General features: G+C 35.2%; 3 protein-coding genes across 3 annotated transcripts in view; 1 reads left to right on the top strand and 2 right to left on the bottom strand.

Annotated features, from left to right (window-relative positions):
- Positions 1-19,835, bottom strand: part of LOC125838794 (psbP domain-containing protein 5, chloroplastic) — a 222,491-nt gene that overhangs the window by 64,464 nt on the left and 138,192 nt on the right. The window lies entirely within an intron of this gene.
- On the bottom strand, positions 3,950-4,549 carry LOC125838648 (uncharacterized). The gene has a single exon (XM_049517693.1). The coding sequence runs from the start codon at positions 4,547-4,549 to the stop codon at positions 3,950-3,952; it is 600 nt and encodes a 199-aa protein (XP_049373650.1).
- LOC125838808 (sulfate transporter 1.3-like) lies at positions 10,507-13,641 on the top strand. The gene is made up of 13 exons (XM_049517840.1): positions 10,507-10,857; positions 10,948-10,996; positions 11,225-11,432; positions 11,504-11,678; positions 11,766-11,831; positions 11,917-12,030; positions 12,125-12,241; positions 12,321-12,447; positions 12,533-12,819; positions 12,909-13,099; positions 13,177-13,262; positions 13,338-13,414; positions 13,494-13,641. The coding sequence occupies exons 1-13, from the start codon at positions 10,519-10,521 to the stop codon at positions 13,629-13,631; spliced, it is 1,974 nt and encodes a 657-aa protein (XP_049373797.1). The 5' UTR covers positions 10,507-10,518; the 3' UTR covers positions 13,632-13,641.

Genomic DNA, 19,835 nt, shown 5'->3' with positions numbered 1-19,835 from the left:
AAAATTAAACTAAACACCACATTAGTAATAAACATATGTGTACATAATAATAAAACATAATCATATAAAATTCACAATAGACTTAACTAAATCAAAACAAACTTAATATAAACAACTTAATCAAAATATAAAAAGAACATGAAACATTAATTTAAGATTACATTGTGAAATGTAAAAAGAAATACCTAAAGGTGATGACAAGCAAATAGTGAAAGCAAATTAGTTGAACCACGAACTCACCCAATGATGAAATATTTTTTTTTCTTTTTTAGAAGAAGACTTTCTACTCTCTATTCTTATGGTTTTTCATCTTCTAATTTTTCCTCATCTCTTATTTTTTCTTTTTTTCTTTTTTTGTTCTTTTTGAAATGAAAGAAGAATGAGTTTAAATAGATGGTGAATATTAACACCTACTCTTCTTGAAAACTTAAGAGTCAATGCATGCATTGGACTCTTTGCCTTCCCAATGTGCCACCCAAGATGACCAATAATTTTTTTTTCCAAGATAAGATTAATTAAAAAGACTGCATTCCCCTTTTAGATGACCCATTTTTGTTATTCATTAATTGAATAATAGCTAAATGGGTCATCTGAAAATTTAAAATATGCCCAAAATGTAGACCAATTTGACCAAGACCCAAAATTCAAAAGGAGAACCAACACACTAACACAAAATTCAAACTTCTAACTTATCTTAAAGATCAAACACAATAAATAAGGCAGAAAAATAAAAAATAAAATTCAAGCAAAAACTTTAACATGATAAAAGTTAAAAGAACACTAACAAAATAATACAAAATTCGGCACCAAAATGACTTATATGGTTAAAAAAGAATGTGATAGTGACGGATTTGAATAGAGGTGGAGAGGGGGAAAAGATTGACATAAATTTTCGAATGAATGGGGTCGCCGGAAAACTTCGCTGAAATTTTTTTTGACGAAATTTTGACATAAAATTTATATCAAAAGATAGCCCTTAAAGATCTCTACACATTTATGTAAATGGTATAGAATGGGGATGGCCGGAACTTCATAAATCTAAAAAAAAAAATGAAGATTTGTGTTTGATTTCTCTTAGATCTACAGAGTTTGGCTATGGATAAGGATAAATGGTTTGCAGATTTGTGTAGATGAGGGTGAAAGGAAGTAATGGTAAAAATTTTGGAGATTTTTCCAGTCAAGGGGTGGTGGCGGCCGGCAGCGGTGGCGGCAGTGGCGGCAGTGGCGGTGGCCGGCCGATGGTGATGGTGTTAAGTGGAAGCAAGGGGAGAAGAAAATAAAATTAAAATAAAGCCAAAATTCTGATTTTTGGAGTTTTGTATTTTTTGGTAGGGTCCCATAAGAGCCATTGGATCAAAATGTTTTGAATGGTTGAGATTCAATCTTGACCATTGCTATTGGACCGAGTCTAAAATGGATTGAGCTATCAGAATTGGGTCTAAATCAGCCCGATTCAATCAAAATTGAGTCATTTGGGCAAAAAAAAAGAAAAGAAACAAAGACCAAAATATAAAAAAACAAAATATAAGAAAAGACCTTACTATATTGTAGGAGTAAATTAAACACGTCAAAAATTAGGTGTTCACAGCATGCCCCTCTTTGCTTGGAAACATGAAGAGTTTTCAAGCAAAGAAAGTGAACGAAGTGGCTAATTTTTTACTGTTTCAAACTCCGTTGAAGCAATTTTGAGAAAGATGACCAAACCTTGCTTCAGAGGTTGCCTACATATCCTTGATTAAAAGGAAATCAGGTCAATGTAGTTCGAGAAAATTTGATAGCCGAAACTATCGGACATTGTGGTCAAAAGATTGCTTCTTATTGCTTGTCATCATCTACTGTCTATAGTTACATAAAAAAAAAGCTAGAGAACTTTGTTTCTCTACAATATAGGAGTTACAAGATCCATACTTGATGTGTTTTCTTAGGATCTTGTCTTGATCTTCGACTTGCTTTGTGCGTTATCTCTGAGATTGATCTTTATGCTCTTTTGGCGGCTTGTGGATCATTCTCAGGTGCATGTTTTGACTTGAGTTGGCAATTGATACTCAAAACTCAAGATCACAAAATGAAGAACTTGAATAAGATGTATTTCTTTCAGGAAAAGAAAGAGATGAGAATCTTGGACTAAGACGTATAATCCTAGAAAGAAAGGAGAAATGAGGTGTATTTCCTTGAGCGATTCAAACGGGACATATTGTCTCAGTGAGTTGACATAAGATTGGGTGTATTACCCAAAATATGAACCGTATTACACTTGAATGTTGGGAGCGTATTTCCCAGGAAGGTATGATTGGTGCGCATTGCACATGGAAGAAAGATTAGTGTGTATTGCACATGAATGAAATATTGATGTGTATTGCATGAGATTTAGATTAGTGTGTCTTGCACATGAAAGAAATACTGATGCATTTTGTGCATGAATAAAGGATGAGTGCATGTTGCACGGAATTCAGACTGGTGCGTATTGCACGTGAATAAAGGACGGGTGCGTATTGCATGAAATTCAGGCTAATGTGTATCGCACCTGAATGAAAGACTGGTGCATATTGCACGAAGCTCTCAAATTGAGAGGTAAGAATGCAAATAGCATGAGATGAAACAACAAACATGTGATGACTTTGGAAAACTTTTTTTGTGATGCTTCATTTTTTACTTGTAGTCTTGCATTTTCTTTTGTTCATGTGCTAAGCAAAAGAAAGAGAAAATCGTTAGTTTAAAGTGGTGGTTGGTTTTTGGCCTTGATGTTCTGATGACTTGACCATACTCTCGACCGATTTCTCAAACTCTACTCCAAATCCTTGGCTGAACAACCTCTTGAAGCTTCCTCTTTATCAATCCAGGGACCTTGATATTCTTGGTACTACCAAATATCATGGTGCGACTGATTTTCCAAAGAACAAATTTTTCTTTTGCATTTTTTCATGACTTAAGAGATTATATCGTGTTCCTTCATGAGTTTTTAGTGAAGATTTGAGACGTTTTTAGTCCTTGCTTGATGGCATGCCAATTCAGATACTCAACTTTATTTTGGGAAAATCGAAGTAAGCTTTGCAATTTTTTACCTTATTATGTCAAGAGATTATACCGAAAAGACTAGAAAAAATATCACATTAGAGTGTGAAACTTGAATCAAGAAAGACTTATACTTAACGAAAGAAAACTTATTTGGAGGCATATGTCGACTTTGAGTGAACCATGACATGCACTTTGGACTTGACCCCTGATCCATTTGAGTTGTCTAGTTCTCAAAATTTGAATCATTATCAATTTAAAATTGATCTATGTATCCTTAATGCAGAGGTGTTGAAAGATGGTGATCTTTGCAGATTTCTTACAATTAGTCATTTTCATAATGTTCTCTCCTTTTATCTTAAGGTGCACGCAAGGATTTTCATCGATAAAATCTTCTCTCTTGTCGTCTTATGGTGCCTATAAAGGTTTTCACCGATGAGACTCTCTTTTGTTTTACTCAACAATGTTGTCTCTGATGATCAATTCTCCGTGCAAAACACATTAAATCTATCATTCTTAGAGTTGGTCAAAATGTCAGCTGCTCGAATGGAATCATAAATTGAATTACAATTTGACACTATTCTACAAAATAAAATTTAAAAAAAAATGCCCCAATTTTCTATAAATACTGGAATATTAATTTTTTTTGGTATGACTGAACCCCAAAGGGTTGCCTACGTATCCTTTTGGAATCAGGTCAAACGTAGTTCAAAATTTCAAAGATAGGATTTTTGGTTATTTTTTTGTTTTGTTTTTTTAAAAAAAGAAGTGCATTTGTTCTACCAACCATAAACTTTTCACAGTATCTTAGAACACATTAGATGTAATATCTTTTGATTGCGTCCGCATTAACAATTATGCATGTGATTTTTTCCTCCACATCAGTAAGGTGCAAGGCTCCTTTGGACAACACTTCCTTGATAAGATATGGACCTTGTCAATTTGGGGAAAACTTTCCCTTGACTTCTTCTTGGTGCGGGAGACTGCGCTTTAAGACCAATTGACCTACTTCAAAGTGTCTTGGGTGCACCTTTTTGTTGTATGCACGAGCCATCATTTGCTGATAAAGCTGACCAAAACAGACGGTCGTCAATCGTTTCTCATCTATTAATGTGAGTTGATCTAGTCGGATTTTGACCCATTCAGTATCCTCAATTCCAGCCTCAACAATAATTCGAAGAGATGAAATTTTAACTTCCGCTGGTATCACAACCTCAATCCCATACACCAGCAAATAAGAAGTAGCACCAATCAAGGTGCGCACTGTTGTGCGATATCCCAAAAGTACAAACGGCAGCTTCTCATGCCATTGTCTGATGCCTTGAACCATTATCCTGAGAATCTTTTTGATATTCTTGTTGGCAGCCTCCACAGCTCCGTTGGCTTTTGGTCGGTATGGAGTAGAATTGTGATGCACAATTTTGAACTGATCACATACCTCCTTCATCAAATTGCTAGTAAGGTTTGCAACATTATCTGTGATGATAGTTCTTTGGATACCAAATCGACAAATGATGTTCGAATGAACAAAATCCATGACCGCCTTCTTAGTGATTGCCTTGAAAGTGATTCTCTCCACTCATTTGGTAAAATAATCAATTGCGACCAAAATAAATCGATGTCCATTAGAAATTTTTGGCTTAATTGGTTCGATAATATCCATTCCCCATACAACAAAGGGCCAATGAGCGGCCATGGGGTGCAACTCTGAAGGAGGTGGATGACATTTTTTCACAAAGCGAAAGCCATTTCGTTTCATGGTAAGCCAGTAATATCCTGCTCTAAGTATTTTTTTTTGCAATGACATATCCATTCATGTGTGGTCCACATACCCCAGCATGAACTTCATTCATGATCTTCTCGGCTTCTTCAGCATTCACGCATCTTAACAAGTTCAGATCCAGGGTTCATTTATATAAAATTTCCCTGCTAAAAAAGAAACCACTAGCCAAACGTCTAATAGTTCTTTTTTGGCTTCTATTAGCATGCTCGGGACATCTCTCTGTCTTCAAAAATTGCTTGATGTCTAGGTACCACGGCTCACCATCTGGTTCTGCTTTTACTGTGTTACAATAGCCATATTGGTCCCGAACTTGAATCTCCAAGGGAGTGATGTAAGTGTTTCCAGGATATGGAAGCATTAAGGCCAAAGTAGCCAATGAATCTACCAATTCATTATGAAATCTGGGGATGTATCTAAACTCGAAGGACCTGAATCTTTTGCTAAGATCTTCCACACATTGTCAGAATCTCGAGTTTTCCATTCGCCTTGAGCTTAATGCATAAGCAAATCAGAATCTCCCAACACAATCAATTCTTGTACACCCAAATCTATTGACATATTTAGACCCATGATGCAAGATTCATACTCTGTTGTGTTATTTGTATAGAAGAAACGAAGGCGAGCTGTTGCCGGGTAATGTTTCCCTGTGGGTGATATAAGAATTGCCCCAATCTATGTGCCTTTTGCATTGATTTCTCCATCAAAGTATAATTGTCAGACCTGATTTTCATCTGGATCTGCTTCTTCAACTGAGTCAATCTCTTAATCTAGGAAATATGTATCCAATAGTTCACAGTCGCCATCGACTGGATTTTCTGCCAAGTGGTCTGCTAAAGCTTGAGCTTTCATTGCAGTTCGAGTGACATATATAATGTCAAATTCAGTGAGCAAGATTTGCCATTTTGTGAGTCTGCCAATTGGCATTGGCTTCTGAAAGATGTACTTCAAAGGATTCATCCTAGATATGAGGTAAGTTGTGTAGGACAAAAGGTAATGCCTTAACTTTTGAGCTACCCAAGATAGGGAGCAATGTGTCCTATCCAAGAGTGTGTTCTTGACCTCATAACTAGTGAATTTTTTGCTCAAGTAGTAGATATCTTGTTCCTTTCTGCCTGTGGAATCGTGTTGACCAAGAACACAACCAAAGGAATTATCTGTCACTGAAAGATATAAAAAGAGAGGCCTATCAGGTTCAGGCGGGACCAATACGGGAGGGTTGGACAAATACTACTTGATTTTTTCAAAAGCTTGTTGACAATCCTCCGTCCATATGACAGCAACATCCTTTTTCAAAAGTCTGAAAATGGGCTCACAAGTGGTTGTGAGTTGAGCAATAAACCTGCTGATGTAGTTCAACCTCCCAAGTAGACTCATGACTTCGGTCTTATTTTTCGGGGTTGGCACATCTCGAATGACTTTTATTTTGGAAGGATCCAATTCGATTCCCCTTCTACTGACAATAAAACCCAGAAGTTTTCCAAATGGAACTCCAAATGCACATTTTGCTGGATTAGGCTTGAGATCATATCTTCGCACTCTTTCAAAGAATTTTCTCAGATCTTGCACATGGTGAGCTTGTGTTTTATAGTATTATTAGTATAATAAACTAGAATAGAAGAATTATTATTATAAGACAATTAAAGTGTAGAGGAAGTGTAGTTGTAGGTTTGAGACTCTCTCTTTGTATTTTTCCAAAGTAGAAGGCTTCAATACTTTTGGATTCATTGAATCAAGACCAAACATATATTGACGAAGGTGTTCATTATTAATTTAATTAATGCCAGGTATTATCATACAGTGTAATATTTATTTTCATTAAAAAAATTTATACTAGTTGTATGTCGATCTGCACGTTGAATTCTTTCTCATCACCCACAATAATAATGGAGTTTAATGTTTTCTTTTACTCTTCTTTTATTTATTTCCCCACACACTTGATGCATATAGTTTGATGTTTTATTTCTTGACTCTTTTATTTTTTCTCTTAATCAGTTCACCACTTTCAAAAAAAATCATATAATATTTACCAAGGGTTTCTTCACTAGGTTTAATGCAAGTATATCTACAATTTCATCACTTCCATTATTTTCTCAAATGAGAACAATGATGGAGTTAGATGTGTTCTTCGTGAGTAGGGGTGTATGGTACGGTATTAAAAATTTCAGTTTCGATAAGTTTAGTTTTTAGTTTTAAAAATATTATATCAATATCATATTAAATTAATTCGATATAAATCAGTATTTTAAGTCTGATTTAGATATTTTGTAGTATGATAAATTGATAATCATAGTTTATTTGACTTTAAATTACATATATAATAGAGAACTATGATTTTGAATTTTCAAAAAATGTCTTGATCAAATTATACATGATGTAGAAATATTCAAAAAAATGTGCAAGTAATTTCCTTCGTTAATCAATTACACAAAAAAGGCATTTCAATCAAAAATAGAGCAAGTAAAGTTCTAATATTTGTATATATAATATTATACTAATAGTTTTTTTTTATATATATATATATATATATATATATATATATATATATAATACAACTTTAGAAAAAAAAATATATAATACATCAATTCTTCATATTTTTCTCTTCAGCCAATCTTATTTGCTACTCTATTTCGTTTACAACAATATCGTCTCTTACATGTTTGTGGGTTATGGAACATGTGTAATTATTTAATAAGTAGTAGATAACTATTTTTTATGTCCCCAATTTATGTGTCAACTTTCAGATTTTGAGAATCAAATAAGTTTTTTATCTATCGTAATTTTTTCATATATCATTTAAATATCTTGAATTATCAATTATCGTGACTTATAGTACTTTTATGTAGTTTTCAAATACGTAAATGTTAATTCAAAAAGCTTAATGATTTCATACCTGAATTCACGGTCAAAATTAAACTATTTGATTCTCGAAATTTGAACGATGCCACATAAATTGAGACTTATTAGTGAGCAAATATTTAAAAATAATATATTCATAAAATAATTTTTTTAATGGATTATTGCATTGTGACTTGTTTGTTAATATATTAACTTGTTGGAAACACGCAATAGAATATTAGAGTTATATTGTTTAATTTTGGATTATTCCAATAAGACTAAAATGTCATTTTCTGATTTATCTGAAACTTGATTTCCTCTCAAACAAAAAACTCATTAATGAATAAAAATATTAGTTTTTCAAGAATAAAAAAAATCATACTGTAGTATTAAAAAAGATTTTGTATTCATTTACTTGTCAAAAGATCATCCAACATGATATATTTTTGAGTTGTTAGGATGTTGCCTTATGCATATTATATGTTAGAATTTTTGAATTTATGTCAAATTTCTCAACATTTTCTTTAAATTTTTAATTCCTAATTAACTATACAAATCATTATATTGAAAGATAGATAACAATGCCCATAAAAAAGAATAAAAAAAATATACGTTTTAATTAGTTAAAGGCTAAATATATTGAGTCATTTATTCGAAAGTTGATATTTTCTCATCAATTTTTTTTAAGAAATCAGTTTTGCTTTCCTTTTTCTTTTGGGATTAGTTTTTACTTACCATTTTCTCCCCTTTTCTTTCTTTTCCATTTTTTTTCGTGCTCCTATAACATCACTAAATTTAAGTTTTTGTTTGTTTGTTTGTTTACTTCCTCGTAAATATTACTAATTTTTTTCGTAAATTGGATTATGATACTAATTATGTTTTATTATATTCTTTTTAGTGTTGAAATTTTTTGATATAGAGAACGTGAAATAAAAAAAAGGCAAGCTCAATGCACTAAATTGTTGTTACTATGAAAAAAAAGAAGAAGCCTAAACTAATCTTAAAAAACCAACCTCAAAACGAGGTCGGAAAAAACTGACCTCGCAAGGTCGGAATTTCATTAAAAAGGGACCTAGAAATCAATCTGTTTAGTGCAAAAAACTGAAAAAATGCAAACCGATCTTCGGAGGTTGATTTTTTAATGCAAAAAACTAGAAAAATGCGACCATAGAATTTTTTTTTTAAAAAAAATAATAATTTGCAACACAAACCTTCCGAGGTCGAAAAACTTAAAAAATCCTCCTCCCTAAATTGGTTTGATTTTTCGATCAAGTTTATTTTGAATTGTGAATTGAGGTCGATTTTGACCTTTTTTCTAGTAGTGCACTATGCACAGGATTCATAGAAGGGTCAGACTTCTATTGTACGCTATCTTACCCTTGCATTTGTGTAGGTAAGAGACGGTTTTCACAGCTAAACTTGTGACCCCCTTGCCAAATCTAAAATTGAATCTAATAAATGGTGATCAATATATTTTCTTTGAGTTTATATGATTTTGTTTTTTCATTTATGAAGTTTCATGAAAATAATGTTATTTTCTTTTAGTTTTATTTTAGCGAGTGTATTTGATCAATTTGAGTACATAAGTCTAATTATACATATATCATATCACAATTCATAAATATACTTTTAAAATATATTTTAAAGAAACGGAAAAAGATATAGAAAAAAGAAGAAGAAAAAGAATTGAAGAAGAGAAGAACTTAATAAAATAATGAAAGGTAAAAATGGATTAGGATCATTTTATCCAATTCATATTTGATAAAATCATTTTTACCTATATTTATACGAGTGAGATTACAATTCAATCCATCCAATTATCACCCCCTAATTCCCAAATATCGATTATATATAAGTTATCTTATGGTAAACAGTAGTTGTCGACCTATCATAGTTTTATCCAATCCACTAATCACAAGCCAGAGAAGACTTTGAACTAATCATAAAAGAAGGGAAGAAAGTATTATATACCATTAAAGTATTATTTAAGCAACCCCATTTGGGAGGCAAATTGTTACTATCTCTGAAGCCATAACACATAAATAATATGCCTTTTAACTTAGTTTTAGCTAACATCTACGCTCTCTAACTTTAGATGTACACAAGTAGATACTTAAATTTATATAAAATTGAATAAGTTGACACACGTGTCTTATGTGACATATTACTGTACCTATAGGATGTCAGGTAGGACGCATGTATCAACTTGAACAGTTTTATACAAGTTTAAGTGTCTATTTGTACACATCCAAAGTTAAAGGGTATAAATGTAAGCAGAAATCAAGTGAAAGGGCATATTTATGTATAACGCATCTCTTAATGACTTAAGCTGAAGCTTAAGCTTATATTCTACATTATCCAACAATCATTGTGTATTAGTATATTGTATGGTCAACCCTCTTTTAGGCTCTCTGTATTTGGTATTAATTCGATATAAGTTCATATATCCTACATTATCCAACAATCATTGTGTATTAGTATATTGTATGGTCAACCCTCTTTTAGGCTCTCTGTATTTGGTATTAATTCGATCTAAGTTCATATATCTCCTTTGGTATAGTTGTATTGCATCAAATACAACAGTTGACTTTTGATAACTCTATGTACCAATATAAGTAACACTTCCCTTTTCCCGTTTAGTAAGTATCTCTTCTTGCTACAATTTAATCATCTTTCTTAGGTAAGCTCTTGGTTTGGCTCCTACATAAATTAATTCACTAACTTTCATTTACTTTATGGGTTTTGAATTTTATAGTGACGATTTTAATATTTGTACATAAAGAGTAGATTGTTTTCAGTTGTTTGTCCTTTCTCTTGTATTGACATTGATGTTATTGTAATGTTCGTCTTGTATTTGAAGGTGAATTATTGTAGCAGGGTAATTAAGAATGAGTCATCGTGTGATTGACAATCCTGAAAATATGGCAACGGACATATCAAGAGTGGCTTCCTCACGGAGGCATTCAGAGAATGGGTTGCCATATGTTCACAAAGTAGGCGTTCCTCCGAAAACAAACTTACTCAAGGAGATCACTGAGACTGTGAAAGAAACTTTCTTCCATGATGATCCGTTACGTAATTTTAAGGATCAATCTAAGTCAAAGAAATTGCTTCTTTCTATTCAAGCTGTTTTCCCTATTCTTGAGTGGGGAAGGTCTTATAATTTGTCTAAGTTTAAAGGTGACCTTATTTCTGGCCTTACTATAGCCACTCTCTGTATTCCACAGGTAATTAATATGCTAACAATATCATTTCGAGCTCTTTCTATTTCACTCTTATGTTAACTAGTGTACATTTGTCTTAACTTTTCCTTGCAGGACATTGGCTATGCTAAACTTGCCAATTTGGATCCTCAATTTGGGCTATGTAAGTTCATTCTTCCCTGATCCCGAATAATAGTGTTGTCCGCGTTAGTTTGCACACACTTTATACTGTTCTGCTACATGTATATTAGGTCAATTGGAAGAAATCATCTAGTATTTTCTATCTCTACTGGAATTTGAACCCTCGGCAATAGCTGATGATTTTCACCTACTTTATTGACACACAGTTGTTTAGGTGAAAGGCATAATTTTTTATTCTTTTTAATTACAGACAGTAGCTTTGTGCCACCGTTGGTTTATGCATTCATGGGAAGTTCGAGAGATATTGCGATAGGGCCAGTGGCTGTGGTGTCTCTCTTGCTTGGAAGTATGCTTCAACAAGAACTTGATCCTGTTAAGCAAAAACACGAGTATCAGCGCCTTGCTTTCACTGCTACATTTTTCGCAGGCATTACACAGTTTGTTCTTGGATTTTTCAGGTTATTTCCTCTTCCTAAATATCGTATAATTACTACTCTTTGAATCTATGCTGACTTGTTTTTGTGCTTAGGTTGGGTTTCTTGATTGACTTTCTATCTCATGCTGCGATTGTTGGGTTCATGGGTGGAGCAGCCATTACTATCAGCCTTCAACAACTTAAGGGTCTGCTTGGCATAAAGAAATTCACTAAGAAAACAGATATTGTTTCGGTTATGAAATCAGTTTTTGCTGCAGCACATCATGGGGTAATTAACAGAAATTTGATCTGTTCCTTTTTCATTTTCTCTTAATAGAGCTCAGATAACTCATTATCTTTATGTTTGAATTCCCAGTGGAACTGGCAGACTATTGTGATAGGACTATCTTTCTTGGCTTTCCTTCTAATCGCCAAGTTCATCGTAAGAATCAAAACAAATTTCTTGATGCCCTTTAAGCACAACCATCACGATTATGTTGTTCTGATTGCCAATTATTGTTGAATAGGGAAAGAAGCACAAGAAATTCTTTTGGGTGCCTGCAATTGCTCCGTTGATATCTGTTATCCTCTCGACATTCTTTGTGTTTATCTTCCATGCTGAAAAACATGATGTCCAAATTGTGAGTTTTTGAAGTGGAAAAATTACTCTATCATGATTTTGATTTTAAAGGAATAGGATTTATCCTTACATTTGATCTTATTGTAACCATCAAGGTAAGACACATCGATCAAGGGATCAATCCTCCATCATTGAACGAGATTTATTTCAGTGGTGAATATTTAACCAAAGGATTCAAAATTGGTGTAATTGCTGGTTTGATAGCACTCACGGTAAGTTAAACTCATCATTTCTCCGACAATCGTTGTTTTGAGAAGAAAAGCTTATAACAAACTTGTTGAAAAATTATAGGAGGCTGTAGCAATTGGAAGAACATTTGCAGCAATGAAGGATTACAGTTTGGATGGAAATAAAGAAATGGTTGCTTTAGGAACAATGAATATAGTTGGCTCAATGACATCCTGCTATGTGGCTACTGGTATGTCGAAAAACAAGCCTATACTTATTCTCCGTAATAAATTGATGGTGGATTTTTCTAAGTAAATGAATTGAATTGTTCGCAGGATCCTTTTCTCGTTCAGCAGTCAACTATATGGCTGGATGTCGCACGGCAGTCTCAAATATTGTCATGTCTTGTGTTGTGTTGCTAACTTTAGAACTGATCACACCGTTGTTCAAATACACACCAAATGCTATACTAGCTTCCATCATCATATCTGCAGTTATTGGGTTGATAGATATCGATGCAATGACTCTTCTGTATAAGATTGATAAGTTTGATTTTGTTGCTTGCATGGGAGCCTTCTTAGGGGTGGTCTTCCAGTCTGTTGAGATAGGCCTCTTGATCGCGGTAAAGAACCTGAACAATTTTTTATTTCTTTGATTGGTTGCGATTACATACATTATAGTAAGGAACTTCAAGACTATGATTTAATACAGGTTGCTATATCATTTGCCAAAATCCTCCTCCAAGTTACAAGGCCTCGGATTGTGGTACTTGGAAAGGTCCCTAGGACACGAGTTTACAGAAATATACAACAATATCCTGAATCAACAAAGGTCCCTGGTGTTCTTATTGTGAGAGTTGATTCTGCTATCTACTTTTCCAACTCCAATTACATGAAGGACAGGTACTACTACTTCACTAGCTTAACGGTATCGTACTTTCTTAAAACCCCTGACTTAAATTCATGTCATTGTTTTACAGGATACTAAGATGGCTAACTGATGAAGATGAAATACTGAAAGAAACTAATCAACAAAAGATCCAGTATTTGATAGTTGAGATGTCACGTAAGGAATTGATTCTCTGGCTTTCTTAATATATTTTCCCTGAGATTTCAATTGAGTAACTTGCTTTTCATGCAGCTGTTACTGATATCGATACTAGTGGAATTCACTCATTAGAAGATTTGTATAAGTCACTCCAGAAAAGAAATGTCGAGGTAAGCTAATATATACAAGTTTTTTCTGTGTATAAACATGGCTCATGTATATTTACATTACATTTTAATGTGTCTACAGCTTGTTCTGGCAAATCCGGGGACAATGGTGATCGACAAGCTTCATGCATCTGGTCTCGCCGATATGATTGGTGAAGACAAGATTTTCCTTACTGTAGCAGATGCTGTTATGACATTTGCTCCAAAAATGGAGCCTTGAATATATTCACAAAACACATTATATTAACATGTCTTTTGTTTTGAGTGAAAAGCATATAACAAAACAAATTGTTTAACTGAAAAAAGTTCATGCTTTCTATATGATGGTTGAGGGGAAATTTGTAAATCTCCTTTTGGTTTAGGCATTGTAAAGCCTTTATTTATTTATTTTGGTTTCGCCCCCCCCCCCCCCCCCTCCTTTCTCACATATGTATCTTTCTTCTTTTCAACTTCATGTATCCTCTGGTGATACATTCGAGTGATGCTTGACTAATTTACCTTATATATTTGGTGTATTATCAGAAATGTGTTACAAGCTTGAGAAATCCACCATACTTTTTCGTGTGTTTCAATAATCTCTTATGCAACCCAAAAAAAAGTTTAACTTCAAGTTATGGTTGGTGTATTATCAGAAATGTGTACAAACTTGCTCTCGTTTAAGGAGATTCAAGCCCATTGCAGCATAATCTACATCGATCCAGCAGTATTACTCTTTATTTGACCCCTCTAGGATACAACAGACCAACAACTACAACGATTTTGTTATAGTTCCAAGGAACAACCTTCGAATTAGTTACCGAAAGTTGCTGGACGGGCTTAACAAAGATAGGTTCTTTCAACTTTGCCAAGCAACTTTGGTCCTGTTGTGTTAATGAAAAGCCTTTCGATACATACAACTTCGACATACCCGCTCGAACTTCAATCCCCTTCGAAACCCCAGGGACACAAAAAAACTTTGGTAACAAGATTGACACCTTCCACACTCAAAGATGCGGCTGGTTCTGAGCTCTTTAACGACTTGTCTTCCTCTCCGATCTTCCTAAAAAACTTTCCCATTTTACTAAGAAGTTTGTACTCCTGATCATCGCAGATTATACCCACTAAATTGTTTTGAGCTGGAAGTGGGTTATTAGTTACTTTGGGAGTGTTTTGATCATCCGTCACAATGACCACTTCATGATCGATTAGCTTCTCTATCGCTCCCTTCAAGGTCTAACAATTATCAGTGTTGTGTCCCAGGGCCCTGAATAATACTCACATCTTTCATTGGCTGGGAAACCTGGAGCAGTTGGATTCAGACGATGTGGTGGGATAGACACAATCACTCATATCTTCCTTAACTCTTGAAACAAGCTGGAGTATGACTCTCCCAATGGAGTGAATTTCCTTTTCTGTCTCTACTCTTGAGCATAATTTTGCGTAGGAGAAGAGTTGTAAGGGACCTGATAGGGTGGTCATTGTGGGCGAAGGTTTCCTTGAGTTGGGGCCCGAAAATGTGGGCGATTGGGAGAATGCACATATGACTGAGCATTGAAGACCGTGTATGGAGATGGAGATACTGGATATTGAGGGACATAAGGGTCGCAATGTTGATGATAGCTAGATTGTCCCTGAACTGGTCGTTAAAGACAATTAGAATTCTTTTAAGCACCCCTTGACCCTGACGCTAGCGAAGAAACTTTCTCTTTCCTTTTACGATTTCCATAAATGCCTAAACCACCCTGAATGGCCTGTGTGGTTGCTTTGATTGTTGCCTGGCTCATGATCCTTCCTGTTTTGAGACTACTTTCGACCATTTCTCTAATTTTGATTGTTGTGTGAAACGGTCTTCTCATTACGGTTGTCTGGTGGTGGAAGTAATCGGGATCTTGAGCCTATATGAAGATGTCAACCAATTCTTGTTCATCTAATGGTGTTTTGACTCGGGCTACTTGTTCCCTCCATTTGATAGCATATTCTCTGAAGCTTTCGTTTGGGTTCTTTCTCATATTAAAGAGTGTATTGTGATCTGGCATAATGTCGACACTGTACTGAAATTGTCTAACAAAATCTTGAGCCATATAATCTAGATGTGCCAGTGGGAGATCTCTTGGTCTATAAACCATTCTGTGGCAACACCAGACAGGCTCTTACTAAAATAAGCCATGAGCAGTTCATATTTGCCCCCTACACCCCTAAGTTGATTGTAGTATCTCTTGAGGTGAGCTATGGGATCACCGTGCCCGTCATACTTATCAAACTTAGGGGTTTTGAATCCAGGTGGCATGTGGACATTTGGGAACATATACAAGTCTTTGAACGCGACACTTTTGTGCCCTTCTAGTCCTTGCATACTTTTCATGTGTTGCTCGATGTTTTTCATTTTTTTCAACCTTTCCTCTTGCTCTGAGCCTTGAGTGGGTCTCTCAACATCAATAAGGGAGCCTAATTGTACAGATTTAGGGCCCCCAAATGCTATCCCAGGAGTATAGTACTTCTCTGGATGGGCGGTGAACTGTCCCTCTTGAGCTGCTCTCTGCATCACAATTGATTGTGGGAGAGTATAGACCGGTTCATTTGTCGTGACCGTGGGATTATTCCTGAATGGCATACCTTGAGCGCGTGTTGTTGATGGTTCGGCCCTATAATTATCAAATGGACCATATCTTGGAGGGAAGAAAGGATTTGATATCGGGACCTGAGAAGATGAAGATCGGATACTAGTGATCTCAGAAAACCAGTAATAGATGTTGGTGGTTGTTGTCCTTTGGCCCAGGCCTGCTACAACTGTGCCATAACATGTCTTAATGTCCGATTTTCTTCAACAGTGATTGACTCTCTTGTCGTTGAATCGACTGGAGTATCCATCGGGTTCACCACAGTTTCAGTATTGGTTGTCATTGACACTCTTACCTTAGACCTGGTAAAGTACGGGTGTTTTGTCAGTTTACCGTAAACTAACCACCGAAAGCTTACAAAACTAAAGAAAAATGAACAAACTTGTTAGGGGTTAGCCAATTTTACACATTACACATTTGTTAATCACCTAATAACATGAATTCATAAGGCTTTTGTCTCATCCCAGCTTAGCTTTGTTCATTGTCATTCTTTTTTTTTTTTTTTAAAGTTTTGATTGAACCCTTTGGGGGTTGCCTATGTATTATGTCACCTCATGAATCAGATCATTAGGTAGTTCAGAATTTTAGACAACTCAACAATATTAATTAAGAAAAGCAAATGAAAACATTTTCATTCATTTCCAAATATTTTAAACAAAACGACAAAACCAAGGGGTTTAAACACAGTTATGATCAACATAATCTCTTTGAACACCAAACTTTAAACTAAAACATTGAGTCTTAAACAAAACAAGATGAAACAAATAAACAAAAACAATTGAACTCTTCTTCAATCTTTATCATCTTCCTGGGGCTTTCGTTGTCCTCACAAGGTCTCATACAGATTCAACAACACCTTTGGCAGATGGGGAACAATCGCCCGTGCTTGCTTAGCAACTTCTGGGTCATTCATACGATGATGATTTTTAATAACATAGGAGGTTTGTTCCTCCAGTTGATGAACTTGAGGCCTAACCCTTCCCATATTTTCATGGCAGTTATTCAACCAAACCTGATGATCACCAAGATTGTTCCTTAAGAGGGTCTCTCGCTCCTCTGATGCTTCAAGTTGATGGCGAAGTGTCGCTCTCTCAATGATCATTTGTCTTTGCCCCACTTCGATATCGACACAATGACTGATTTTCCTTTTATGTTCTTCTAACTGTGCTTTAAGCTGATCATGTAAATACATCCAACATGACCTTTCTTTCTCCTTCTGCCGCTTAAGTTCTCCCTTTTAGTAGTGCATGGCCTCTTCAGATGCCACTAAGTCCCTTTTCAATTGAGAAATCTCAAAGTTATGCTCCTTTTTTATCTGTCGGGGCAAGTGAATTCTACTTTCCAACTCTTCTTCTAAACGAGCTAATTTCCCCTCTGTATACTTCAATTTCCCCTCCCTATCTTGTAACTCCAACTGATGATTTCTTCCTTTTTGGACTTGAACTTCTTGTCGGGCAATGGTGGCTTTGGCTTTCTCCAACTCTTTTTCCAATTGTCTTATGATGTGCTAGTCTTTTCTTTATCTGCTGGATCCTTCATGAGTGTCACCAAATGTTACTGGATCACGAAACCACGATAGGTACACATGCACCACTTTTTCCTTTATCTTGCTCCACAACCATTTCACTTAGCTCAGAAATTATACTCCCGAACCAAATCTTCAGAATATCTTTGCTATTAAAGGAAAAACCTGGTGGGGTTTCAGATACAAATCTACTCATATTATCATTTGGTGGGACTTCTTGAACTCTAGCTAGCTGACGAATAACCCGAAGTGGGTCATATGGTTGAACACTTCTAAGCCCAATCGAGATACCAGTAGACATGCAAACATTTTTAGCTAGGAACCAATAATAATTTCATACTATTTCATCAAACGTGATCACTTAAAGTTTCTCTTCACACGCTAAAATTTCTTTTGGAAAATTGATTTTTGCTTCTCTTTCCTTATGAGAGGAAACATAATTACATTAGTCTGGAGTGAACCTAGGCGCACGATCATGGTGATAAAGATGTTCCAAAAATCATATTTGCAGCAAGATGTTGCAGCCTTCAAAGTACATTTCCCCATTTATGCATTTAGTCAATGCACAGAACATATCTGTCAGGATCATAGGAATAATAGTAGGACTTTGCATTGTGGTCAGCGCTTTCACCACCCCAGCCAACCGAATGTCGATATGCTTGTCTCGTTTGGGGAAAATAATGATCCCCAAAAACGCGATCATGAAGGCAAACACATCCATTCATTTTCCAAGCATCTACACCTCCTTGATTGCTAAGTTGGTTCTGGTAGTTTTTAAATCTATTCTTTTGGCCGTACCTCATGTATAGAAAGTCTAGTGAGCCCACTTATTTTTCAAACTCTCATTCTCTATTTGGTTGATCTTGAGAAGGTCTAGGAACTTTTTGGCATCAACATTCTTTGGAATTATTGGTTTTTTATTGCGGAGATCAGCACCTCGAACACTGGACCCTTTCCCCATGAAGCTGGTGATTTCTTTCATAGTTGGTGTCATTTCAAAGTTAGAAAATCGAAACACATTATTTTTTGGATCCCAAAAAGGAATCAATGCCTCGATCACATCTTTTCTTGGGTCAATCTCCATCAGATGCACTAGATGTCCAAAATGTTCCTTTACTCTCCTTTGCTCATAACTCCCCATGTATGTCCACCATCACCATAGATCTTTGGGTATTGTGTCAACGATCATGAATTCTGGAATCCCTTCACTTCTAGGCCTTTTGGAACCATGTCCTTTGGTCGGAGTTGTCATTTGTACCTTTGGATAGAATCTAATTAAAGTTTTATGACAAACTCTAATCGAGGGAAGAAAGAAAAGTAAAAAAAAAGATTTTTTTTTTAAAAAAAAGATTTTTTTTTTTAAAAAAAGAAGAAGACAAAATACCCTTTTTTACAAACACCGAACCCGAGAATGGATGCCTATGTATCTAATTTTAGTGAGAATCGGGTGTGCGTAGTTCATAAAAAATGACACACTTGAAAGACCACCCTTTTTATTTCAACCTCTTTTTTTTAAAAAAAAAACTGACAAAACTATTTTAAAGCTGGTCAATAATGTAAAGGCCTTCTAAACAAATTATATTCACTTAGCACATAAAATGAACATGTTGGTCTAGAGTGGGTACCTATCTTAGATATGCTAGGTCAAATGCACATAATGCAAATAAACGTAACCTATCAAGCATAATTTTGCTAGGTTTAGCACTTTATATGGAAGGTGTCTAGACTGGCTTTACTCGAGTGGACAACTTGAGCCGGGGAGGGTTAGCGTACCGGTAGCAGAGCTATTCCGACTTAATTGGTGGTCCAACCCCTCCTAACATGTGTGACAAATCTTGAACCAGGAGCGTAACCGCACACTGGCTCATCCTAGACAGAAGTCCTGTGGAGCGTATCCGCACACTGTGTATAACAAAAATTCCAAAGACTTAGAAGATGTGCGAGAGAAGACAATTTATATACAATCACACAATATCAAAACAATAAAGAATTGAAATAGCACAATTAGCCAACAAACACAAAATTTATCCAAATAATCAAAATAGCCAGATATAGTCAATGTACAAAGCTCGAATTCTAAAGAAAATCCCCAACGGAGTCGCCTGATCTGTCACACCACTTCATGAGTCGCCAATTGAAATTGAGTTTTTTAGGTGTTCCAAGTCACCTGGTAATACCTAATTTAAAAGAAAATAACTCTTTATATTTTAGTGTACGAAACTAAAATAGGGTAAGAAATTCTATTGACTGGGGGAAGGTGTGAGGCACCCCCCGAGTTTCGTGGTTCTAGCACGATCGTTTT

The sequence above is a fragment of the Solanum verrucosum genome, unplaced genomic scaffold (assembly GCF_900185275.1).
Source record: "Solanum verrucosum unplaced genomic scaffold, falcon-dt-bn FXZP01000182.1, whole genome shotgun sequence".
NCBI classification, from domain to species: Eukaryota; Viridiplantae; Streptophyta; class Magnoliopsida; order Solanales; family Solanaceae; genus Solanum; species Solanum verrucosum.
This window is presented reverse-complemented; position numbering and strand designations above follow the sequence as displayed.

Excerpts from the sequence above, each read along its gene's own strand:
- LOC125838648 (XM_049517693.1), bottom strand. The coding sequence starts at position 4,549 with ATGGATTTTGTTCATTCGAACATCATTTGTCGATTTGGTATCCAAAGA.
- LOC125838808 (XM_049517840.1), top strand. The coding sequence starts at position 10,519 with ATGAGTCATCGTGTGATTGACAATCCTGAAAATATGGCAACGGACATA. Across the intron at positions 12,242-12,320 it reads CTGGTTTGATAGCACTCACG|GAGGCTGTAGCAATTGGAAG; the intron begins GTAAGTTAAACT and ends GAAAAATTATAG. Across the intron at positions 12,820-12,908 it reads AGATAGGCCTCTTGATCGCG|GTTGCTATATCATTTGCCAA; the intron begins GTAAAGAACCTG and ends GATTTAATACAG.